This window comes from Myotis lucifugus, unplaced genomic scaffold (assembly GCF_000147115.1).
Source record: "Myotis lucifugus unplaced genomic scaffold, Myoluc2.0 scaffold_57, whole genome shotgun sequence".
NCBI classification, from domain to species: domain Eukaryota; kingdom Metazoa; phylum Chordata; class Mammalia; order Chiroptera; family Vespertilionidae; genus Myotis; species Myotis lucifugus.
This window is the reverse complement of record NW_005871105.1, coordinates 1,896,701-1,924,090: the sequence shown is the minus strand read 5'-3', so window position 1 is coordinate 1,924,090 and position 27,390 is coordinate 1,896,701. Positions and strand designations below refer to the sequence as shown.

Here is a 27,390-nt window from a genome sequence, read left to right as displayed (position 1 = left end):
TGTCCACCTGGGACCTCAGAATGTGTCCTCCTTTGGAAATGGGGTCTTTGCAGATGTAACTGATATAAATGTGGAGATGAGATCATAGCAGATTAGGGTGGGCCCTAAATTCAAAGCAAGTGCCCTGATAAGAGACACTCAGAGACATAAAGAGACACAGGGGGAAAGGCTCTGTGACGATGGAGTCAGAGTTTGGAGTGATAGGTCTACGAGCCAAGAAATGCCAGTGATTGCTGGCAACCACGAAAAGCTAGGAGGTGGGCATGGGGCAGTGCCTCCTTCAGGGTCTCCAGAGGAAACCCACCCTGCCAGCACCTTGATTTGGGGCTGCTGGCATCCTGAACTGTGAGAGAATAAATTTTTGTTCATTTAAGCCACCAAGTTTGTGGGTTTTTGTTATGACAGCTCTAGGAGACTTATGCAATTCACTGAAGTAATGGTATTACATACCATTTACCAGAAGGAGCAGGTCTGGCAGAAAAGATAAGTTGAATTTAGGAGATTGTGCAGGTCCCTATCCTTCCTATCAGTCCCTATCCTTTCTTGTATATTCCTAACATTCCCTATTCTTTTTTGTATATTCCTAATAGTCCCTGTCCCTTCTTGTGTATTCCTAACAGTCTCCTAATTGCTTCTTACCCCCTTCAAACCATCTGTTAGTTATCAAAATCATTCTAAAATGTTTCATTTTTAAAAAGGCAACTCTGATTCTATCTCTCTTCTTTTTTACCTCCCCATTCCTTCTTGGCTAAAATTTAAACTCTGTAGCATGGTGATCAATGCCCAGTTTGTCTGTCCTTATTTTTTGTCACCCCTTCTTAGCTTCTTTTGCCTCAAACTGGTCTATTGGCAGTTCTGTAAATAGGCCTTGCTCTTTTGTGGCATTTCTTCTTTGGCATAGGCTCTTGTGTATAATGCCTTCTCTGTCCCCTTTGTCTACAGTGTCAAACACCCACTCATCTTTCAAGATACCACTTACATCACCAACACTGAAGGCTTTTCTCACCCAGCTCTGCCTCTATGGGAAGAGGCTGTCATAGCACCTTGAACTCACTTTGTTAGACTTGTTACCTGTGCACACTGTAATTAGTGCTCACCACATCTCTAGTTCTAGAAGGTAAGCTCTTTGAGGACCAGGATCGTGTTTAGGTGAAATAACCTGAACTATCAGTTGCTTTGTGAAGATGACTTTAAGGGGGTAACATATCTGATTTCTAAGAGCTGTTTGTGTTTTTCTCTATAGTGCTCCCAAACCATATTGAGTAGTGAGTAATTCCTTTGAATATGGTTATTAGGTTAACTTACGTGTAGATTACAAAATTGGTGTTTTACCCCTTTAAAATTAAAAATTTGAAACGCACATTAGACACCAACCTTTCTGACCTACCTATATCCCTGTCTCACCTGTTAGGGGTTTTCATATCTCAGACCTTCCCTCTTCCCTACTCCATGTATTAGCTGATTCCCATTCAACACTCAGGTAAACTTTTTCTCCTTTGTGGCTGACCCCCTTCACTTCTTTTTGAATTGGTACATCACACATGCCTCTATAATAGTGCTTATGACACTCTACATCATAATTGGAAATACATATTTTTAATTCTTTCTACTAGTCAGTGAAAATCTTAGGGCAGAATCCCTGTCTACTCAGATCTTTTTGTCTGTAGATCCTGGCACACAGTGTATACTCAATAAGTGTTTATTTGAATGAATAAATTATTTGAAACACTTCTACTGTTCTGCCATGAGTCCTCAAAGATTACCAGTAATCTTTGGTAAGAGCTGGGATAATGTGTGTCTTGTTGATTCTGTTATCTATAGTTTCGAATAGTGCCTGCTGCATTATTGAATCTGCAGGTTCACTTATTCCCTTGGTATGTAACTTATAAGGATACTAGAGGCCCGAAGCACAAAATTCGTGCAAGAGTAGGCCTTCCCTCAGCTGCCGGCACCAGCTTCTCTCTGGCACCCGGGATCCGGGCTTCCCTTGCAGCCTCGGCTTCATCCAGAAGGATATCCGGTCTAATTAGCATATTTTGTTTTTATTATTATAGATGCCTTATAAGTTAATATTTCATGGTATTCCGTTTTCAGAAAAATTTTAAACTGTGACTAAAAATAAATTTAAACATCATTATATAAGAATATTGAGTATGGATTTAGTGTACATGTGACATTTCTAAAATGTTGGGTAGGTTTATTCTTCTCATCCCACCTTCAGTTTGATTGATTATAGAGCAACTTGAGTTATTTAACATCAAAATGGAAACAGAAAACATATTGTTTGGAGCTTCATTTTGAGGTAAATATCAAAGTACTTTAAAAAATACATCACAGATTTATGTCTCCATCTCAGATTCCCCAATCCTAGTTCATTCAAGTTGTCTCTCATATTACACACAGCTGCATTTTTAAAACATAACATTTTAAAATTATCTACACTAATAAAAGAGAAACATGCAAATTAACCATCACTCTGCTACACCCACAAAGCCACGCCCACCAGCCAATCAGGAGCGAGTATGCAAAATAAACCAACTAAGATGGCGGTTAAGCCTCAGTCAGAGGCCTTAGGCCTGGGCAGGGGTGGAGCCGGCGATGGGAGGGTCTGGGGGTCCCCTGCCCAGGCCCCGAGGCTTTAGGCCTGGCAGGCGCTGAGCCGGGGATCGGTGTGAACTGCAGAGGAAACACCTTTTCTGACCGCTCATTGGCTAAGCTCCCTGTATGCCACTGGTAATATTTTTAGTAACTTGGGTAATAAGAATCCAAAAAGGTGATCTAGGGCAGTGATTCCCAAAGTGGGCGCTACCGCCCCCCCCGGTGGGCGCTGCAGCGATCCAGGGGGGCGGTGATGGCCACAGGTGCATTTGGGGGCGATGAGTAACTGCTATTAAAATTTTTAAAAAATTAATTTCCAAGGGCTGAGTAATATTTTTTCTGGAAAGGGGGCGGTAGGCCAAATAAGTTTGGGAACCACTGATCTAGGGTTTTCCACCACACTCCTGGAGAAAAAAACGAAGGTCTGCTGCTGGAGGGCTAAGAAATGTCATATCCTGCCTTAGCCGGTTTGGCTCAGTGGATAATGCCGCGGCCTGCCGACCACAGGGTCTGGATTCAATTCTGACCAAGGGCATGTACCTAGGTTGCAGACTCTTCCCTGGCCCGGGTCCAGGCTCATGCAGGAGGCAACCAATCAAAGTGTTCCTCTCACTTTGATGTTTCTCTCTGTCTTTCCCTTTCTCTTCCACATTCTCTAAAAATCAATGGAAACATATCCTCAGGTGAGGATAAAAAAAAATAATAAAGAAAGAAATGTCATATCCTATGAAAGACACATCTTGAAAATGCCTAAAGAAAGTTGTCATTTTTTCATGGTGAAGGGACTGGAGTCCATGTTGATGAAAACACCTTGGTGGCTGCGGTGACTGACAGTGACTGCAGCAGCGGGGTGATGGGGCTGGTGCCTTCCCCTGATCAGCTCTGTCGCCTCCCACAAAGGGAGGCCAGGACTGCGGCTTAGGCCCGCTCCCCAAGGGGGGAGGGGAGTGGGCCTAAGCCGTCAGTAGGACATCCCCTGAGGGCTCCCAGTATGTGAGAGGGGGCAGGCTGGGCTGAGATGTCCACACCCCCCCCCCCCCCCCCCCCCAGGGCACGAATTTCATGCACCGGGCCCCTAGTACTTTGAATAAAATTCAAACTTCTTATTATGGCTGACAAGCTCTGTATGATCTGACCTGGATAAATATCCAGGGACACATTTTACTATTCTTTTCTCTTATTCTATACTACAGCTCCTGGTGGTCAGTGCGCATCATAACAACCGGTCATTCCTCTGTTCAGTCAATTAGCCTATTAGCCTTTTATTATATAGGATGGTCTAATGACATGGGCCTTGTGTCAGAAACTCTTAGGCAACAGTTCTTAAACTTTTTGGTCTCAGGACACCTTTACCTACTAATGTAGGTTATAGTTACAAGTATTGATTGTATTAGAAATTAAAACTGAGAAAACATTAAATATTTATATCAGTAAAACAGCAACAATAAGCCATTACATGTTAATATAAATATCATTTTTAATGAAAAATAAGCATATTGTAAAAAATTAGAAAGAGTAGCATTGTTTCACATTTTTAAAATTAAAAAAAAAATATTTGGCTTAATAGAACATAGCTGAATTTTCACATCTGCTTCTATATTCAAACAGTTGTGGTATGCGGCTTCAGTATAGTATAGGAAAAAAATTTGACCTCACAGAAGTATGTAGTTGGAAAGGAGAGGAATATTTTCATAGCCTTTTTGGATTTTCTTCTTTGATAGAAAAAGGTAGTTTCTTAAGGTTAGTTACAATGTAGAGTCTGAAACTCTATCCATGAACTTTCCATACACTGTTGCAGTAGAGTACTATGACATTGGTTTATGTAATCTTTGAATGTACATTTTTCCAAGGCATTATTTTAGCATTCTGCATTGGTCATTTTGAAAATATTGGTTCACTGAGTTATGGAGATCTTCCAAATGTTGGCACATCTCATTATGCAATATCAAAAATTACATTTGTTAATATTTTTCTCATCAGAAAAATCTTTAAATGTTCATAATGGATTCAGGTTTTCACTTTTCACAATTCTATTTTTCACTTGAAAGCATAAATTCCTTTCATTGGCAACAAATGCTGTCAGTTGTTTTCCTTGAAATAAACTTATTCTCAAGAATGTGTCTGCTAAGTATATTAATCTTAACACATTGCAGACAGATCACAAGAATTCTCGCTTCATATTACACAATGTTTTACAAAGTATCTATCATACTTTAAAAACATATTAGATTGTAAGAACATGTAATAAATAACTTCAAAATGCAATGGATATTTAATTTTAAAGTGTGCCTTAACATGTAAGATGTTTTTTGTACTCGTTCAGTAGAAACTTATCTGGCCACTGGGTAAAGCAAGCAATAAAACTACTGGTCTGCAATGTGTTAAGAACCATAATTTGTTCTTCTTTTAGATAAAATAGTGTCCCACAAAAAAAGTTCAGCTTTGCAACTCAAGCAGTTGTATAACTTCCTTTAGATAATGTAGTTTGATATTTAGCAGATATACTTTATGCATACTTCCCATTTCATCACACTGAATATTAAAAAGATTTGTACTCAAGGGTCAAGATTTTTAAAAGTCAATAATTTTTACTGCTTCATCAAAGACATTCTTAAGTGGACTTTTTTTTTTAACTGCAACTTCATAGTAGTGAAGAGTACAGTGACTACTAGTACAGTATGGTGCACTGCATGGACTTGTACTAAAATGGTGGCTAAAATTTGATTTATCATTGCTTTTGCACCTTCAGTACATATATCTACACGGCGAAAAGGGCAATAATGTTTTATTATTCTAAGAATAGTTAGACCTTGTGGGTCTTCTGAAAAGATACCACAGACCTATCAGAACTGGTGCTGTGATAATAACCAAAACACTTCCCAGATGGCTAGCATACACTCCCACCCCACTAATTCTCTTTGTTTACTTTCTGTCATACAGTTTATTACAGTTTGTAATTATATATATTCCTGGCTTTGTAATGTCTTTGGACAAGTTACCTAACCTCTCTGTGCTTCCGTTTCCTTCTCTGTACAAAAATGATGTCTCTCAGAGGATTATTGTGAGGACTAAAGGAGTTAAAATCTGAATATATTCAAAACAGTGCCTGGCACACATAATGCTGTTATATGTATTCCATTTATTACTGTAGGAGCTGCCTCCCGTACCAGGCTACTCTACACTTTGCAGGGCAGGATCCACATTGGTTTTGTCTACCAGCATAACCCTAGAACCCAGCCCAGTGTTTGGCATATATTTGATGCTTAATAAATTCTTGTTGAATGAATGTGGGCTGGTGTGGGAGACTGAAAGTAAAAATATGTTTGCTTGTCTTGAACTGCAGAACAGTTTGGGGAGAAATAATGACAGATGGAAATAGTGATCGTTATGCTTGGATAGAGAAATGGAAGCAAATAGGTGGAGCTTTCTCACAGAACTTTGATAAGGCAAATGAGCAGATTGTCAAGAGCTGACTTGTAATAAGGAGAAATATGATTTCCTGCCTTGAAGGATGGCAGGGGTTTTCATACTTGACCTTTGAATATATTTTTTGTTTGGTCACATTCTTTGTTTTGGAATAGGACTCATTGGTTTCCTAAAATATTGGATAATAGGAGTAATGTTAACCACCTCAGACATGGAGAAAAGAGAAAATAGAGGAAGATTCTTAAAAGGAGTGGGTTAAATTAGATGAGACCTAAGACTTCGTTCTGCTATTTTGAAGGAGTAAAAGGAAAGAAAGGGATAAAATGCTTTTATTACATTATTGCCTTGATTTTTGTCACAGGAGAAAAGGCTGTGTCATATGTTAGTAGGACTTTTAAAAAAATTTATTTTAGAGAGAGAAAGGGAGAGAGAGAGGGAGAGAAACATCGATTGGCTGCCTTCCACATTTGCCCTCACAGGGGATTGAACCACAACCTGGGCATGTGCACATCAAACTCACTCACCTGTACACTTGGGTGTACAGGACGATGCTCCAGCCACCTGAGCTACACCAGCAGGGCATAATATTTACCTCTTTATCAACAGCTTTTTATGATGTGTTTCATTACAGTTAAACTGCTATTGGGATCACCTATTTTCTTTGTAATTATTAAACAAGTTGGAAGCCCTAGCTGGTTTGGCTCGGTGGATAGAGCATCGGCCTGCGGACTGAAGGGCCCCAGGTTCGATTCCAGTCAAGGGCATGTACCTTGGTTGCGGGCACATCCCCAGTAGGGGGTGTGCAGGAGGCAGCTGATCGATGTTTCTCTCTCATTGATGTTTCTAACTCTCTATCTATCTCCCTTCCTCTCTGTAAAAAATCAATAAAATATTTTTTAAAAAAGAAGAAAAGAAATATGGAAGAATGTGTGCTTTTATGTGCATGTGTGTCCGTGTGGGTATCTTCATGTGTGTGCATGTGTATGAGTTCATGTGTGTGTGTGCATGCGCATGTGTGGAGTAGGGTGTGTGTGCATTGTGTGGGGCTGTTTCTTGGAGCTGTGTCTAGTTCTGAGATTTGGTAATGTGCTCTCACGTGGATTGCTTCCTTACCATTTTCTCTATCACTCTCAGAATGACAAAGATGTCAGGAGGTTTGAGTTTTGGCCCATTGGAACAACCCAATCTCTTTGGGCTTCAGTTGCCAATAATTGGCAATGTTATCCATAAGAGTACTAAAGAAATAATAATAATAATAAAAAACTAGCTTATGTTTAGAAAGAAAACAGTACAGTTCTTGTGTATTTTTCAAAGATTATATAGACAGAGGATTAAGGTCTAGCTAGCAAAGTGAAATAATAGGAAACTGAATAAAATGTTACTTTGATTTTGGTGCCACAGAGTGGAATCCAGTGGTTGTATTAGAAAGGAATTATCTTGGAAAAGTTTGGATATTTTGACAGATAAGAATGACAGATAATGTATGATGCATATACCTACCATATGGTAAGTAGATGCTTGCTTTGTGGTAGCTTTGAATATTGTTAGTAATACATATGTATTGTAGCTATAGCAACATATTTTTTTCTTATGGTTAATTGCTTAACACTTCCGCTACCTTGTCCTGGGAGTAAGAATTGGGTTCAAAGTGCTATTTTGCCACTGACAGATTGGGTAGCCCTAGAAATAAAGACAGCCTTGATGGGCCTTGGCTTTATTATCTCAATATTAATTGTCATGACCATAGTCTTTATATTCTTTAAGATTTCTTTGAATTCTAAAATTCTGTGACATAAGGAGGGTAACCATTAAGTAAAAATAGGGAACTTTTAAATCTTGACATACTTACCAATGACTAACTTTTCTTAGCAGCTACAGTGCTTATAGACGAGAGGCCCGGTGCACTACATTCATACATTGGTGGGGGGCGGGGTCCTTAGCACTGCCTTGGAGGTGGGAGAGGCTCCTGCCATTGCTGGTCAGTGCGCATCATAGTGACTGGTCGTTTGCCATTTGGTCCATTTGCATATTAGCCTTTATTATATAGGACTAGAGGCCCGATGCATGAAATTCGTGCAAGGGACTTGGCCCTCGCAGCCTGGCTGGCCCTCCCAGCCCTGACTGCCTCGGCTGGCCCTCACAGTCCCGGCCGGCCCTCGAAGCCTCGGCCAGCCCTCACAGCCCCTGCTTCGTCCAGAAGGTCGTCCACAAGGTCATTCAGCTGTTCAGTCTAATTAGCATATTAGCTCTTTATTATATAGGATAAGAAGAGTTACTTAAATATTACAGCTTAGGCCTGCTCCCCGTGGGCCTAAGCCATCAGTCAGATATCCCCTGAAGGCTCCTGGACTGCGAGAGGGCAGGCTGGGCTGAGGGACCCCTCGAGTGCACAAATTTCATGCACCAGGCCTCTACTAGAGATATATTCCTCTGGTCTCTGTACTCAGAATTTACCTGAATTGCTTCTAGTCTCTCTCTGCCTCTGCTAGTCTTCTTCCCATTTCTAGATTGTTTAATTGCTTCTATTTTGTCTTTGTTGTCCTTTCCTTTCAAAGCCCTTCTAAACTCTGTCCTCACTAACCTTCTTAAAGCCTTCCTTACTTTGAATGCCTTGGGACCAGACCAAGTCTAAATATATCTGTAGCTTGCCGCATTTTTCTTATTTGGTTTGCATGCATATTTATCACCTCCGTTGATATGAAAGGTTCTCAAGGGAATAAATTATTATAATTTTAAAAGTATTTCCACAAATTTTTTTCTCATTGTGCTGACATAATCTGGGCCCCTAGATACTTTGTAAAATCATGTTGAATAGAAAACTAAGACCTTGCCTTGATTTTAATCTATTGGTTAGTGGGGAAGACCAAACACACATAAAGGACATATCCTGTGCACTATTGCAAAGCAATGAATCAGTTGTGAAAAATGAAAACCTTCAGATGAAATGGATAAGTGGTTCTGATGAGGTGTTCTGCTGTGTTGTAACAGTTAACTGTAGCTTATAGTTAATTCTGATCTTAAGACCCACTGTAGCCTCAGTAGCTCACACTTCAGCATCTAAAGTACTAGATAGTGGTTGGGCTGATTTGGGCTAGTGTTCTTCGGTGTGAGGACAAAGCACCACTTACTGGACTTTCCTCTAAGAAACTGTTAGTATTAGTTCACCACTAAAGCACATACTGTCTCTGCAGGATGGTGAACCATCCCATACTGTATATTTTCATAAACCTTGTAGGTAAAGGTGAAACAGTGAAAGCCTTAAAGTAAACTAAGTAAAATGAAGTAGCATTCTGTGTTATTAGGAGATACTATTTGTGATACAGTTCTCTTGTCACTCAAATATTTTGCACTATGGATTTTATGTCAGTGTACCTGGATGTTCTATAGCTCAGTCAGATACTGGTCTTCTAGTGTTCATTTATTCATTTCAAAGACAGTCTTTCTATTTCATTCTTAAATAATAATAACTAGAGTCAAAGTAAAGAAAATGAAGCATACTTAATGCTTGTTATTATTGTTTTATAAGGCACAGTTGGTGGATCTGAAATCTGAACTGACAGAGACCCAAGCAGAGAAAGTCGTACTGGAGAAAGAAGTACATGATCAGCTTTTACAATTGCACTCTGTTCAGCTTCAGCTTCATGCTAAAACTGGTCAAAGTGTCGACTCTGGTACTATTAAAGCAAAACTGGTAAGTAGTTTATAGGGTAACCTATACTTATATGCATTTTAGAGGATGAAGGGAACAATTTTTAGTGAGGCTTTTTAATTATAAAAGGTGTGTGCATTATGGGAATTTTAGAAAATACAGGAAATGTAAAGATCAGTGCGATCATTCCCATCCCCAGAGAAGATCAGTGATAATATCAATAACCAATGGGTACTTAGAATAGGATTTTCCTATTTAAAAATATCTGTATAAATATATTTAAAAGATATTTGGGATTATAGCATATAAAAATTTTTTTGCCCTACTGTGTCAGCATTAAGTTCAGAAATCCCAAGAGATTATGCTTGAATAGTATAAATTATTTATTCATGAATAGTACATATTATTTTCTCTCAATTAAAGAAGCTCTGAGACAGACAGTGTAGACCTGATATGGCAGCTCCACACATATCAGGGATCCGGCTTCCTTTTGTTACTATGCTCTGTCATTTTTAGCTCATAATTTTTATCCTCAGGATTTGTTTAGGTCTGCACTCCAGAGTTCAAGGGAAGGGCAAAAGGATGATTCCCAGCTGCATTAGCCTTCTTTCAAGCACTTTTCATGAACTCCTCCTCAACGGTTTTTGCCAGTCAATTTGGCCATCTCATTGGCTGTCCTCAGCTGCTTGTCAGACTCTTAGTGGGTCACATGGCCACCTCCATTTAAATCAGAGTTCTGATAATACGGACGAAGGGGAAAATGGATTGGGTGCCAACCAATGGCACATGTTTTGTTTTGCTCTAAATATATTGTAGACATTTTCCCTGCCACTTGAAAACTTATTTTGCATAATGTTTCATTGTACAAATTTTCCATCATTAGCCATTGCTCTCTTAATTAGTATAGGGTGTTTAGGTAAATATTTTTTAAGTCTGATTTCAGCTTAATTCATGTCTTGAGTATGTATTATGTGCCAGACATTTTGTTAACTGTAGGGAACACAGTTAATGATGACAGTAAAATACATTTTTAAGTTTTACTTGTTTTTAGTTCTATTTGGTTGGCTAATTAGTTTTTAATACTGATACATTAGAATTTATTTAAATGAATATTTATAATCTCCCAAAGTCATTTTAAATTCTGAAATTTTATGAATAAAAGTTAGTAGTGTTTTAACTGACATGAGTCAGATAACAGCTTCTTTGGAATATATATTAACATTGAGAAAACAATGTTAACAACGTGCATTTTCACTAGAAAGGAATTTACATAAATTTTTAAAAAATATATATATTTTATTGATTTTTTTTTTCAGAGAGGAAGGGAGAGGCATAGAGAGTTAGAAACATCGATGAGAGAGAAACATCTATCAGCTGCCTTCTGCACACCCCCCACTGGGGATGTGCCCGCAACCAAGGTACATGCCCTTGACTGGAATCGAACCTGGGACCCTTGAGTCCGCAGGCTGACGCTCTATCCACTGAGCCAAACCGGTTAGGGCAACATAAAGTTTTAACATTAGATTGAACTATAGGCTGCTGTAGTGGAATGACACTGAACCAGGTGTGGTGACTAATGATAAAACAAAAAATTTTAATCTAATACTATACAGTTATTATTTTATTGCTTATGGATTTGCACATATATTTGTCCTAACAAATTTTGCCCAAATGTTATTCAACATATGGAAATTTTCCTTGTAGTGATTATACCACTAGATAAATTCATTTGTTTGATGTTTTTCTAATTATAAAACTTTTTTCTTATATCTTAAGTCTGTCCCCTCTGTGGAGGAGCTGGTAAGTATGTTGTTTCTGTTTTGCTTTATAATGTCACGCTTAAGTGTTCTTAGTGTTTTCTTTGCACATTGTATTTGAAAATGATGTTGATGGCAATTTTTAAATGTGCTAGTACCTGAAAAGTTCAGTGGATGGCCCATTGCTCTTTTCTCACTAATGTTGTTAAAGATTTTTCTTGTGTTTGTAATTTGTAGCCATTATTTGCAGAGCTCATCAATTTTTAACAACTTCTTTTTTTTTTTTAATATATTTTATTGATTTTTTACAGAGAGGAAGGGAGAGAGATAGAGAGTTAGAAACATCGATGAGAGAGAAACATCGATCAGCTGCCTCCTGCACATCTACTGGGGATGTGCCCGCAACCCAGGTACATGCCCTTGACCGGAATCGAACCTGGACCTTTCAGTCCGCAGGCCGACGCTCTATCCACTGAGCCAAACCGGTTAAGGCAATTTTTAACAACTTCTGAGCCTGGTAACTTGCTCACACCTCTACTCCAAAAGAGCAATTGGTTTTCCCACTTGAGTGTTTTGAAAATATTAAACAGGGCCAGTTTCCCTCTTTGCTATTTGAATTTATTCCCAGAGAAAGAATGTGCATGTTGGTTTCTTATTCATCCACTGCATGTGTTGTAGCAGTCTTCACAATAATTGTGTGGCTTTTCTGAATTTTAAAACCCTTTACCAGAAATTATTTTAGAAGATATCACAAATTCTTAATATTTTTCCCACTACCCCAACCTAATCAGGTTCCAGTTTGTCATATGGCTTCCCTTTTTTTGAAAATATACTGTTTGGCTATCTAAATACACAATGAACTTCTTGATTATTATCTAACTAGAGGCCCGATGCACGAAATTTGTGCAAGGGGCTTGGCTCTCACAGCTGCAGTGGCTGCCCTCGGCCCTTGCAGCCCCGGCTTCATCCGGAAGGTTGTCCAAAAGGACATCTGGAAGGCTGTTCAGCTCTCCGGTGTAATTAGCATATTATGCTTTTATTATTATAGATAATAACAAATTGGTTAACTAAAAAAATTTGGGCTTTTTTTTGTTTTATTTTAAATCTAGAAGTGATCAAGTTCAGTTTTCTCAGTCCTTTTTTTACTTGTATCTTTTAATTTCAGGCCTGAGAGTTTGTCAGATTCATTAGGGGTTTGAATCATTAAAGCAAAGCAGTGGCTTATTATGTTTCTTAGATTTCGTAAATTTTGTGTAAATAGCTCATTAAAGTCATTGTAAGTAGATAATTCTCAATGTAAAGTTTATTTAGCCAGTAAACCAAAGAATTCTTGGTCTTTAGGAACTCTTTTTCTGAAACAATAGCATTAACCCTCAATAAATGTCATTAAAAAGTCTTGTTAATGTAATCTAAACAATGGTTTCTTTTAGAACTGATACCTTCTCTTTTAAGGAATAGGTTCTGAAATAAATAGACATATTAATAATTTGAAAGTTGTTTAAAATGGAGGATTATCAGTTCTGCAAATTTTTTAAAACAATATCTAAAAATGATGTTCTCATAATTTTTTAAAACAAAAGTTGTAAAAGCCTGCAGATTAATTTCTTTCTGCTTATCACATACATAACAAATATTCTTAATCACAGAAGTTGTCATTTATTTTAGCTTTGTATAATTTTTTTGAAGATTGTGGTACTCACTTATATTTGAATATATTATCTATTGGTATTAAATATAGCAAATGCTGATGTACTGTAGTCAAAACAGTAGACCAAATTAGTACCATAATATAGTCCATGAATTGCTAAAAATTTGTTTAAATATCTCAGCTTCTTAATATCCAGAATATAAAAGGAAATAATTATCATAATCAGTACCCAAACAGTAGAAACTATCATTTGCCTGTTGCTTAAGATAAACAAATTTTCCTAGTGCTATAGTAAATCTTTTAAGTCTATCTCATAAAGGAGACTTGACAATATAGTGACGTGTCTTCCACATCTTATTAACAGATATAACCATATTTTCACAGGCTTTATAAGTTCTATAAATTAGCAAGGCAGAAAAAGCAATTTTGTAAATCAGTAAAAGCAGTTCTACTCAGGATAGATGCAAGGTTGCAGTGTTTGGGGTTTTTTGTTTGTTTGATCCAAAAATAACACTTAAAATATCTATCAGGGCCAGTATCAATTCTCAAGGGTTTTGTTTGTGTGTTTGTGAATTTGAATTTGACTGCCTTTAGGCAGAATTTTGTACCTTCAGTTTTCTACTCTCCTAAGTTATCTTGTACCTGCCTCTGCTCTGTGTTTGGACCTGAGGGTATTTACATTTGTACATACTGTACTTCCTACTTTTAAGGTAAACTGAACATTATTTCTCACATGTAAGCTTATGATAAAAATTTGGTGGTGAAGATCTTGAGGTTTTACCCTCTGGCTAACACCTATAAATTCACACATATGGACTATCTACTTGGTGGAGCATAGGATGACATCATTTTATGAGAGCTAAAAATGGATATGCATCCTTCCATTAGGATATGGAAGTGAAGCCAGTATTTTCCTCAGAAAACAGTTCTTCACTCACTTTAACATATGGACAAATAAATGAGCTAGGGCCCCAAATTCAGTGATAATCTACACTGTAGATATGCTTATTTTTGATGTGTAAATGTCTTCATGCAGCTGTTACCAACATTTCTCCATGATCATAAAATGTTTCCTTTTATTTAGAATATCTGTTTTAATTTTAGCATTGTAAGTTTTTTGTAGTCTTCTAAGATAGATAACTATAGAGCATATCTCTATGTAACTGAATGATTTTGACTAGCTTTATAGAATTATTGCATCAAAGTTAATTGAATATTTGGGCACAACCACCAGAATGACTATTTTATTTTAGTCTAGTTTCTTGAGTAGTTTTTCAAAAATAAAGAGCAGATTCAGTTATCAATTGAAGTCACTTCTATTACTATGTGATAACATGAGCATAAAGAATACTACTTCTCAGCCCTGGCTGGGTAGCTCAGTTGGTTAGAGTGTTGTCCCAATACTCCTGGTCATGGCACATACAAGAAGAAACCAGTGAATGCATACAGAAATGGAACATCAAATCTCTCTCTCTCTCTCCCCCCTCCCTCCCTCCCTCCCTCTCCCTTCCTCTCTCTCTCTAAAAAAAAAATAAATTAAAAAATAAAAAGAATATTATATCTCTTAGTACTCTCACTAGAAGTGATTCCAATACCTCTGGTATTAGTTAAAAAGAACTGGATCCAAATCTTTGTGTTCTTATTTTATAGAAATAAAGTGGTCATTTTTATCATATGCTTTCATTGTTGTCATTTACACTGTGTGCTTTTGTGTATTTTAAGGAATATGCTCTACTATAGAGTCTTCAAAGTATTTTCATTACATTGTTTGTTTTTTAATTACAATAGGAGAGAGAGCTTGAAGCAAACAAAAAAGAAAAAATGAAAGAAGCTCAACTTGAAGCTGAAGTAAAGTTGCTGAGAAAAGAGAATGAAGCCCTTCGTAGACATATAGCTGTTCTTCAGGCTGAAGTTTATGGGGCAAGACTGGCTGCCAAGTACTTAGACAAGGAACTGGCAGGAAGGTGTGTAAAAAAATGGGTACCCTTTTATCCTTAGGTGACAAATGGATATGTAATGAGGTTGACTTTTACCTCTGTGGTAAACGAAACAGTCTTTACCCTAAGAGTTATTTTATAGAGTTATTTTACAGTTGGTTATAGCTTACTGTTGTTAACTTAATATTGATAGCCTTATATATTGCAGATTTATTCAGTATTTTTGGTTTACACACATACACACACACACACACACACACACAGATAGTAATTTACTGTTAAATGTGAACAATTCCACAACTGCACTTTTCAGCCCTTATCTGCCTTGACACATGACAGATAATGTTCACATGTGTAGCACAACTTCCATAAGGAATTATTTCTGTGATCACTGAAGCCTGATCTTTCTTACCCCTCAAAAATATCTATAATAATAAAAGTGTAATATGCTAATTAGACCACATGTCCTTCCGGACGACCTTCTGAACGAAGCCGGGGCTTCAAGGGAAGCCCGGGTTCTGGGTGCCAGAGGGAAGCTGGTGCCAGCTGCCGGGGGAAGGAAGGCCTACTCTTGCATGAATTTCGTGCATCAGGCCTCTAGTATTGAAATAACAGTGATATTATCACAATGAATTATTCCAAAACTTTGGTGATTTATTATTAGTACTAAATAATTTTCCACTCATTGTCTTAATGTCACATTAGAACTGATGTGGAGCAAATAAAAATAACAATATTGAAGTGCACATTTTCTAATAACTTAGCACTTTTAAAAGAATCATTTTGTTTAAAAAGGAATTGTTAGAAATGTTTCAGTATAGTTAGCCTCATCTGAAGACTAGTATTCAATAGTGTCTGAGTTCAATGACCTATCTTGATTGTATGCAAGACATGAAATACATGTTAATTGACATTAGTCTCATAAATTGTTTCTTAGATGTATTTAAATTAAGCATATGACTAAAGAATGTCTTATTTATTTTTTTAATTGGTTTTCCCTTGAAGACACAATTCTTTCCAGAGTTTTCATATCCTTGTTAATCTAAGAGACATTGGGAGGTTCCTGAGTATTATTTTTATTACTTAGATCTTTGCAAAAGCTACTTATGTTCAGTAATTCTTCTGAATTCTCTCTGTAGTATGCACAATGAAAAACTAACTGAATTAACTCTTTTTGCAATATGAAGGGTCCAACAAATACAATTATTAGGGCGAGATATGAAGGGACCTGCTCATGATAAGCTTTGGAACCAACTGGAAGCTGAAATACATTTGCATCGTCACAAAACTGTCATCAGAGCCTGTAGAGGACGTAATGACCTAAAACGACCAATGCAGGCACCACCGGGCCATGTAGGTTTGCTTTGCTACTGTTTCCCACTCAACCTCTTCCTTCTTTACGTAATCAGAAGCTCTTTTCATTTTTGTATTCTATTAGTATTTAAAACTTTAATTTAAAAAGTGAAAGTGGGATTAACCTTATTTAAAAGAGATACATATTTAAAGTTTCAATTACCCATAGCTCTTTATAGACTTATTGGTGCCCTGAAAATGATATATCTGAAGATAGTGAACTATTGGTAGTACTTTGGCTCATATTTTACAATTTTCCTGTATCATGATTAGCATGAATTTGTTTTAAATTTATTTTAAGCTTAGCAGAGAGTCTGTAGTCATATTGATAAATTGGTAAATATTTTTGGGTAGTTTTTTAAGAGAATTTTTGATAACTTGATTTAAATGTAAGTTCTGAACTACTGTTTATACCTGTTTATTCTTGAATTAAGATGGAATTTGACATCTGTGTCTGTGTCTAATTGTCTGCTTTCTTAGCCATCACGTATGGGGAGTATTTCTTTTTATCTGGATAAATCTTTATCAAATTTCATTACAAGAGCTGTCTAATAATACAAACCTAATATAATAAGAGCATATCAAACTTCTTCTCAGTGGCCCACATATCTTAGCATCAGGTAAAGCATGGCTTTCATAATGCAAAGAATATTGTAAGAAGAATTGATATGTACATGAAATTGGTGGAGAGGGTGGAGATAGCTATAAACACTTATACCATTGTCTTCTCTGGGACATAGTTGGTCCCCATTAACTTCCAAGCAGCTGCCAGATGACAAATTATTTTATGCTAAATAAAGGAGTTTGAACTTGAACCTGATAATCATGGGATTTTAAAATAAAATAGTGGGTTTAATAAGATTTAACATTTTTTTGGCAGTTACTTTGGTATAGTGAAGAAGATGTATTGGAAGATATATTGGAAGAGGGGCTAATTGGAGGTGAGGAGATACATTAGAAAGATACTATGCTAATCTGAGGAGACAGTGATGAGAGCAGGGCAAGTGCATTTGAGAAGAAGGACAGGTTTGAAAGAATCAAGAGGACTTGGTTTTGGTTAAGTAGGTGAGGGAAAAGGAAGACACTATGTTTTTTATTTGGGCAACTGAGTGATTTGATGCCATAGATTAATAAACCAAATAGAGGAAAGGGAAGGTTTTGGGGAACGAGATCAATTTTAGACATGTAGTGTATGAAGTGCCAGTGGACAGCCAAGCTATGTCCAATTGGATATATTACTGGAATTCAGGAGAGAGATCTTGAGTTGAAAAATATTAGACAAATCATCTATCTATGTATAATTGAAACTATGAAATTGATGAAGTCACCCAGGAAAAGTATATTTAAGGTAAAAAGAACAGAAGGGCAAGAATGGAAAGAATCTTTTATGGAAGGAGGAAAGGAAATTGATCACTAAAGGAAAGGGCCTGAGGTAGAGCTGGTCAGATACAGGCCATCTAGGAAAGTAGTGTAATAGAAACCAAAGGAAAGAGAGGGTTTCAAGGAGGGGTTAGCGGACAGTATCAACTTTCTGAAGGTTCAAATTGAGTGGTGACTAAAAAGTGTTTTTTGGATGTAGCCATCTTGGTTACCAGGTATTGTAGAGAAGACAATTTAGTGGAGCAGGTGGGGGCAAAACCCTAATTGCAGTGGTTGGAGAATGAATATGGGAGGCAAGCAAGTAGATATGGTGAGAAAGTTAACTCTGTGTGAAAGTTAAGGAAAGATGGAGGAGGAGAAGCATAGTAACTAAAGGTCATAGTAAGTGATTGAAGGGTTTTATTTTCTTTTGTGTTTGTACATGGTCAGTATTTTAAAGTTGGAAGAGACTTGGAATTTTAGTTTATATGCTGAATAGGGAAGGAGCTTAGTAGAGAGGGAAAGAGAAAAGGTATCAGAGAAGGAATTATTCATGGAGCAAGGTCCTTTATTTAAAAGGTAGACTCCAGAGCTCAAAGGAATGAGAAAGTAATGAATGATCCAGTTGGTAATTTTTCATTTCTACAATCAAATAAAATATAGATCTTTACCATATTTTCCAGTGAAGATAAACAATTACCCATTTTTATTTCTTGAAGATATTTGTTCTTCAATTAATTCCTGACAATTTTTTTTATAATGACCTTCAGTTTAAAAAGAGATTTTATCAGTATTAAAGAATTTGACAAAAGGGTGAGAAAGTCATCTATACATTCTACTATATTAACAGAAAAACTATTTTCACTTTTCCATTTTATCTATAATTACTTTCTTAACACATACTATGTATCCATTGCAGAAAATTAATGAAGATTTATTTAATAAAAGCAAGTTGTATGGCATGGGTTTACTCTATTTGGTATGTTATTTACATGATACTAATTTTTCTTCTTTTCCCCCCAATAAGGATCAAGACTCTTTAAAGAAGAGCCAAGGTGTTGGTCCAATTAGAAAAGTTCTCCTCCTGAAGGAAGATTATGAAGGCCTGGGCATTTCAATTACAGTAAGAAGTAGTGCTTCCAGTCTCTTTTCTACATTTACCTAGTATCACCATACTCCTTAGGACATTGGAAATCATTGAAACAAAGTATTCTGGATATATTTTCTAAGTAACTGGATTTATCCCCATATCATTGAAACAAAGTATTCTGGATATATTTTCTAAGTAACTGGATTTATCCCCATGGGCACTCTTTTTGTGTAAACTTTTTTTTGTATGTATGTAAATCTTGCTAATAACTTAAGTATAACTTTACAATTAAACATTTTTATTATGACTATTCTGTGTTAAATGGCTCCAGATTGTATTATTTTTTTCTGTAGCATATGTGTTACCTTTCTCTTGTTTAATTTCTTTGTTGTCAGATTTGACTGGCTCTCGGGTCTAAATAGTCTTCCTTTTTAAATTTGATGCCTTTGTAAAGAGTTATCTTGGGCAACATTCCTGAGAGCAATCTATTATCAAATACATATATTTGGAGTCATTTTGCTGTTGCTTAGTACTTTGTTCCAGGTGAATGAATAAGGTGGTTTTACTCTAATTTTCACTTGGCAATACTTAGGTACTGCATGAGTTCATTTTAGTTCTGGTATTGCTTAATGTAGGAATATCTCTCAATATGAAAAGCTTATACAATGGAGAAATAAGATACATACACACACAACTATGATACAAGCTGGAAAGTGATATGTACCAAATACTGCATTCCATTAATTCTGTGTTGCATATTTTTTCACATTTAACATCTCTGAAATTAAGATTCATCTTATGAGCTTACAATTGTTTTTATGGTACATAAAAGAATGGTTTATGTTACCAGTTAGTGATTTAGAGCTGATAAAATTGAATAGTGCTGTAGACTACTAATACATAAATATTCTTATTTGTGTTTAAAGTAGTTTAGCTGATTGTAGTTGTTGCGGGGGAGGGGGGGGCTGTAAGATGCTTTTTAGAAAAGCACATGTGTGTTATTAATTGTTTTACTAAGAGGTAACCCTTTGAAACTCATAATGATTTATTTATCATTAAGCAGCAAACGATTTTACTCAGCATTTATAGAGACAGTATAGGTGCTTCTGAAATATATTGCAAGAAAATATTTTATTTTTAGAATAGTCTGTGCTTATACAAAGAGTAAACTAATTGATTGCCTTTGTTTTGTTTTTTGTTAGGGTGGGAAAGAACATGGTGTTCCAATTCTCATTTCTGAGATCCAGCCAGGGCAACCTGCTGATAGATGTGGAGGACTACACGTTGGAGATGCTATTTTGGCTGTTAATGGAGTTAACTTAAGGGATACAAAGCATAAAGAAGCTGTAACTATTCTTTCCCAGCAAGTAAGTTCCCTTTATGAAATTAAAATTGGATCTATCAATTGGTTCTTTTTTAATCTATTGAGTATTTTCTACTTCCCTACGAGGTTACTCAAGTAGTAAAGTGCTTCTGTATAGATAGCTAGCAGGTTTTTTTTGGGGGGGCGGGGGGATAGGGCTTTTATAGAAAACATTCAGCCAGATTTACTGAAAAAGGACATTTTACTTGTTCTTTCCACAACTGTGTAAGTGTGAGCAAGTCAGATCTTCTGTGCTGCAGTGCCTTCATCTGAGAGCTGTAAGGATTCAGTATATTAATACAGTATCAAATGTTAGGACAGGACCTGACATTAGAGAGCAAAACATCATTAATGACTAAAATATTATATAAATATAAGGTATTATAGGAAAATATGATGCTAGAAATGGATTTATAGTCATAAATGTTAGAACTAAAAGGATCCTTAGAAGTCATTTAGCTCAACCTTCTTATTTAAAACGAATAAACTAAGGTTCTTTGAGAAATAATGATTTGCTCAAAGTTGCAGGCAAATAAATGACAGAGTTGGTATTCATATCCAGGTATCATATGTATATAAACTTAAGATTTATTTTATTTTGCTTTTCCTTTAGGGTTGAGGGAAATAGAGAGGCATTGGTAGGTAGTTCATTGAGTTTTTGTTGGATCATAAGTGTGGTATGCGAGTGTAGAATTGAATCTCAGAGTTGAAAGTGAATTTATAGCTCATTTGGTTCAACTCCACAAGATGCATAAATCTCTACAATATTATTAATTAAATAATTGCATTGAAGGATTTGTTGATAAAGCAGTCAATTCTTTTGTGGTATGTTGATGATTTTTAGAAAGCTTTCTCATATTAAGCCTCAGATCTGTGTCTCTGTGACAGCTACCCACAGACCTAATTTTGTCAACTAGAACTTACTGAAGACCACTGTATTATCTGTCTGCCTCCCCAAAATATTTTAAAGATGTTCCGATAAGGGAGAGCCAAGAATACAACCCTAGCCTCTTTAAGTTGGTGTTTTCCCAACCCAGCTTGGCTGTCATCCAGTAGCATGGGAGTGGTAAAGGAGATACAAATAGATAGTCATAAAGCTTGAAGGAAACACTAAGCACATATTAAAATTCTGAGGCATATCCTTAAACTGCTGGGAACAGGAGAACCAAAGAGACTAACTTAGCGAGTAGCAGTAAAAAATGGCATGTTTTCTTTTGAGCAAAGGCAGGCCATATTTTTCAGAGTTGCAAATACCAGACTTGTGTGTAATGATTGTAGTCTCTTATTAAATGACTAGGGGCCCGGTGCACAAATATTCGGGCACAGGGGTGGAGGGGGTCCCTCAGCCCGACCTGTACCCTCTCCAATCCGGAAGTTTCTGTCTGTCTTTGCAATCATATGAGCAAATTGTCTGAGACCCCAACCCAGTTTGGTTTGTTGCTCACAGAATAATAGAGGCTTTTTTTTTTTCTTTGCTTCATTGGTGGAGATTTCCTGGAAGTTTTAGGATATCTTCCCTTTAATTTTTCCTAGACACTCTGATTGTACTTATGTCTCTCATCTTTGCTTTCCCTCCATCCCCCACTGCAACATAACTTGCTCCAGGCTCACTTTGCTCTAGTGCAGCGGTTCTCAACCTGTGGGTCGCGACCCCTTTGGGGGTCGAACGACCCTTTCACAGGTGTTGCCTAAGACCATTAGAAAACACATATTGAATATATAATTACATATTGTTTTTGTGATTAATCACTATGCTTTAAGTATGTTCAATTTGTAACAATGAAAATACATCCTGCATATCAGATATTTACATTACGATTCATAACAGTAGCAAAATTACAGTTATGAAGTAGCAATGAAAATAATTTTATGGTTGGTGGTCACCACAACATAAGGAACTATATTAAAGGGTTGCGGCATTAGGAAGGTTGAGAACCACTGCTCTAGTGTCTAGGAGATCCGTCTGCCACCAGAACTACAATTCCCAGAATTCCTGGTGCTCCCCCCCTCCCCCCCGCGCTCTGGGCTTCCGCTTCCGTCCTGGGACTGCCATCAGAACTACTATTCCCAGAATTCCTGGTGCTCCCTGTGCTGGGAGCGACCGAGGGAGCCACGGCCCCCCAAGCCTCCAGCTCTCCTGCTCTGCTTTCCGCCTGGGCGCCTGTGTATGCAAATTAACCCACCATATTTGTTGGGTTAATTTGCATATTTGCCCTGATTGGCTGGTGAGCATAGTGATGGGACAGTCAATTTACATGTTTCTCTTTTATTATATAGGACTAGAGACCCGGTGCACGAGATTCGTGCATGGAGGGGGGGTGGAAGGGTCCCTCAGCCCAGCCTGTGCCTTCTTGCAGTCCGGGAGCCCTCAGGGGATGTCCAACTGATGGCTTAGTGGGCCTAAGCAGGCAGTCGGATATCCTTAGGCTGCCATAGAGGCGGGAGAGGCTCCTGCCACCACCACCGCTGTGCTCGCCAGCCGTGAGCTTGGCTTCTGGGCTTCTGGCTGAGCAGCGCTCCCCCTGTGGGAGTGTACTGACCACCAGGGGGCAGCTCCTACATTGAGCGTCTGCCCCCTGGTGGTCAGTGCACATCATAGTGACCCGTCATTCCACCGTTTGGTCGATTTGCATATTACCCTTTTATTATATCAGACTATTATATAGGATGATTCTAACTTGGAATATTTTAACATAATATATAATCTGTAATTTTTTACTTGCACCTAAAGTTGTTACTAAAGAATAATTGTATAAATATTACACATTTAGTGGAGTATGGTAGAAAGAGCAGGAATTTGGAGTCAAATTTCTACTTTTCTATTTTACTTGTTCATCATATTGGAAGTTATCTGCTTTCTCCAGGACTCTCGGGTTTTTCATTCATGTAAAAGAGACTACAATAGTGATATTCTGAGGACTAAAGGATATAATTTTGCACAATAAATATGGTGATTACTGTTACTACTGACAGAATACCTTGATTAACACTGTGTCTGATACTCAGTGAAAGTTAAGGTTCAAGACCTAGTCAGTAAGAAACAAAATCATTATGTAGAGGTTTGCTGAATTAGACAAGGAAAAGTTTGTGTGATGCCTTCAGGTATACCTTTAATATCTATTTAGATGGATTTGCTGAATTGCTATGTAAAGTACAAAATGGCAAAATGACTTAAACTGAACATTTGTTCCAGAATTCTATAAATTGAGTAGTTAAGCATCCTTTTTTTTTAGATCTATAAGCAAAAATATTGTGATCAGTAGAAAGAACTACTATAATATTAAAAAGAATCTAGAGAGGATTCCTGGAGTTGGTCTGGACATGATGGCCTCTAAGCTCTCTTTTATCTCTTGAGATTCTAGACTGTCATTTGTTGCCTTGAAAGGAAGCTACATCTGAGGTCTGACTACTGTTCCTCATCTCTATCCACCACCCCAAAGAATTTAGAAATCCTTTTTTAATTACATAACTTGACTTCCTTATTTTCTTTCTCCATTTTAGAGAGGAGAGATTGAATTTGAAGTAGTTTATGTGGCTCCTGAAGTGGATTCTGATGATGAAAATGTGGAGTATGAAGATGAGAGTGGACATCGTTACCGTTTATACCTAGATGAATTAGAAGGAGGTAGTAATCCTGGTGCCACTTGCAAAGACACAAGCGGGGAAGTCAAAGTGTTACAAGGTAAAAATCTCTAAATAATCTAAAAGTTATGATTAATAAAAATTAAAAATATAAAAGCCTCAGATGTTCTTCAGTAACACTTTTTTAAAAATGTTTTTATTGATTTTAGAGAGAGGGGAAAGGAGAGAGAGAGAGAGAGAGAGAGAGAGAGAGAGAGACAGACAGACCCCTACTAGGGATCGAGCCCACAGCCCAGGCATGTGCCCTGACTGGGAATCGAACCAGCAACCTTTTGGTGCGTGGGACGCCAGTAATACTTTTAATTACAGTGGGCATTCATTCATTTGATTACAGTGGGCATTCATTCCTTTGTTTTGGCTCAGTAGAATCACAAGACCTTTTTTTTTTTTTTCCTCTTTCTTTTAGGATTTAATAAGAAGTCAGTAACTGATGGACATGAAAATGGAGACCTGGGAACTTCGAGGGAAACTCCGCTAGAAGACAGTGCTGCTAAATTAGATGATCTACACAGTCTGTATCAGAGAAAGTCTTGTTAAACTGACTATCCCCAGACGAGATTGTAAAATCAGACTATTCTGAACTTGGGGCACTAGGGAAGATGGCGACAAAGACTATACAAGCTCAAGGGAGGCTGTTTGTTGCCCAATGAAAGGCGGGTACCTCAGGGCTTCGTGTGAACAATTCTAAACGCCTGAATCCCCGATTCTGTGGTATATCATAATTGGCTATTGCATGTAAAGCAATTTTGATTTTCTTAAAAAATTGTAAAGCACCAAAGCATGTATTTCCCAAAGGGATATTACTAGGCTCTTAAGTACCAAATGAAGCACTACTGTTTTATTTGGTTCCTCTCCCACTTAGTAGAAGGGAGAGTGCTAACCAGTATTTTATAAGAAATAGCCTTTAAATTCAAGAGAATAAATGAATTCATGTTATATATTCCAGAATGTCAAGTGTGGTGTTTCAAAAGACAGAACTTGACTCAATGAATTGCAGAAATGTAGGCTGGACTTAATAGTTTTTTTAACTGAAAGAATGGCTTTGGGTTTTTTAAAATTTTATTTTGCATCCTGATACGTAAATCAGTTCTTGATCATTTATTGTGATGAGTTTGCCGTTCAGCTCTATGCAATGCAGTACAAAATAGGTTTCTTTAAGCAATCCTTATCAATCAGTGCTGCACCGAAATTGTTTCTGTAGTTACTGTACATTGTACTTTTCTGATTTTTCAAAAGAGATGCAGATAAGTGTAAATTCTTTGTTCCCAATTATGTTGATCTCTGTGCATGGTATTGGAGCATTACGTTATTACTGTGTAGTCTAAAATGCTTTTTTTTTTTCTGGGACTACAAAAGACAGTTTTATACATTTTGAGTTGTTTATAAAGTGTGTCTTGCTGTGATAGTCCTGGCACTTACAAATACATTTTTCTGGCAGTAAAAGCTCAAATTTATTACTATATCAACAAAATATATTGCATTCTAACAGCAGTTTTCCCTCAGAGTAACATTTCCTAGTCACCTAAAAAGCTGAGGCACTGGTAGGAAAGATAAGGTAAAGATGTTTTCATACAGTAATTGTTCTGGTTGGCTTTTCACATCAGTGTCTGTTTGACTAAAGAGCTTTTCAGATGCAAACTTCTGATGTGCTAGTTTTTTTATCCCAGGATTAAGCATGGAGTAGTGCTCTTTCATTTACTGTTCCTACAGCCACTGTACCTTGTTGGGGAAAGTGAAAATATTACTTTTAAAGAGGTGATAGTTTTGCCAGTATCACTGTTTTAAAGGATATACATTTAAGGGACTGTTAAGTGGGGGGAAAAGCTTGCCAGGCCCTTAGAGTATTATCAGTTCTTCATTTCTAATGTTCAGATGTTATGTGATATAACACATTTTCTTGTCTTTCTTAGATGCACTATATATATTTGTTCATAAGTAAATCTGTAAAATGTATATACTTTATTGGTGGTTTTGCTATTTATAAATTTTATGTTTTAACTATTGTTCATTTATGGTTTGTTTTGGTGGTTTTATTCATCTGTATATCTTCATGTTAATTTGTAATAGAAATGCACTTCATAGTATATATTGTTACTGATATTAAAATACCTTGTAGGATAAAGATGCCTCTAAGCAAAAGCTAGTATTTAATTGCACAACTGAATAAGCAAGCTACATGTTACTGTTTGCTCCTGACATGCTAGGCTAGGCCTCTTAAAAGAAAACAAATGCTTTTTCCTTATGCATTCCCCCAGCTGCAAACACATACCCCCATGCATGACTTGAGATCTGCACGCTGGAGTTTAGCCAGTGTACTCATGTAGCCAAGAAAATTTGCATTGTAGTAAGTCTGAAAATGTTTTTTTGTGTGTAACTCAAAACCATGTTATTTTTATTTTTTTAAAACACAGAATGGGATGACTATGGCATTTTTTCAGAGAATATCTATGACTGAATTCTTAGGAAATATTAGCTAAAACTTTTTGACTTTCAAGCACTGTCTACTGAGTCTATGAAGAATTTTTTTAGGGCCTTCAGTTGGCATATCTATAAAGGTGCTGTGTAATAGGATTGTGAGAGTTGGTTATGATATAACTCCTTTCAAGGGCTGATGAACAGAATGAGAAAATTTCCAGGTCGTTTAAAATTTAAACTTGCATGGGTCAGTCCCCTTTTCGTTCCTGCTGCACCTTGGTTTGCACGCCTACTTGAGAGCACGGTCGCTCAGATGCTACTGTGAGCTTCCTGACATGTTTAGAAACTACCCAGTTAAAAGTTCATTTTGGATATAAGGTCTTTAAGAATTACAGACTTTTTCCAAAGGACTGAATGAGAAGCAGTTTTTTATTTTCACATGTATAGGAAAGAAACGCATAATACTGAAGTTTCTGGGGCAAAACCAAACACAAGGAGAGAACTGGCACACTCAGTTGAAAGGAAAGGAAACACTGCACACTCAGAGTAGCTGAGAAAAACTTTTCAATACAGTGTGACGGTTGTGTGTGTACAGCTACATGTTAACCTCTAAATTCTCTTCTAAGTATCTGTTCTGAATATGTTGGAAAAACAGGTTATTAGACTTTCTAAAATAGATTTAAGAGATGAAAATTTGTAAGTCTTGGTGATTATACTGAACAGTTGTCGAGTTAGCACGGTTTGTCTTGGTGCTGGTTTTTTTCCCCCCACAGTGAACTTATTTTGTTTTTCTGTTTAGAAACAAAATCTATTAATTCATGCCTAAGTTGCACATTATTATAATTATAATTGACATCCTATTCCACCTATCTGGTCTTCCACGTAGGCTCAGCCTCAGATCTATAGGATTTATGACAAATGTATTCTATCTAGTTAAGTTGAGTTTATTATTTTTTTAATAAGCCTGTAAATAAAGATGGCATCTTCTACATTAAAAATGGTATCAATCTCAATTTTTTAATGAATTTTGTTTCACATTAAATACTTTGGTTTGTTAATTATTTCTAGTAGCTTCTATTATTTGTACCAACAAGTCATAAAGTTCATGCAAGGCCTGAACCTAGTTACTGTGGTAGAACAATTTTTGGGGGTA

At 36.9% G+C, this 27,390-nt stretch overlaps 1 protein-coding gene across 2 annotated transcripts in view; it reads left to right on the top strand.

Annotated features, from left to right (window-relative positions):
- GOPC (golgi associated PDZ and coiled-coil motif containing) overlaps positions 1 to 27,295 on the top strand; it is a 28,833-nt gene extending 1,538 nt beyond the window's left edge. Inside the window, exons 2-9 of one of the 2 annotated variants that reach the window (XM_006089203.3) lie at positions 9,551 to 9,715; positions 11,450 to 11,473; positions 14,867 to 15,042; positions 16,203 to 16,368; positions 18,755 to 18,850; positions 20,020 to 20,184; positions 23,682 to 23,862; positions 24,229 to 27,295. In XM_006089203.3, coding sequence (XP_006089265.1) covers positions 9,551 to 9,715; positions 11,450 to 11,473; positions 14,867 to 15,042; positions 16,203 to 16,368; positions 18,755 to 18,850; positions 20,020 to 20,184; positions 23,682 to 23,862; positions 24,229 to 24,359 — 1,104 coding nt within the window. In that variant the 3' untranslated portion in view covers positions 24,360 to 27,295. The remainder of the gene's footprint in view (positions 1 to 9,550; positions 9,716 to 11,449; positions 11,474 to 14,866; positions 15,043 to 16,202; positions 16,369 to 18,754; positions 18,851 to 20,019; positions 20,185 to 23,681; positions 23,863 to 24,228) is intronic. The other variant, XM_006089202.3, reaches the window with a different exon arrangement.
- The last annotated feature ends 95 nt before the right edge of the window (positions 27,296 to 27,390 follow it).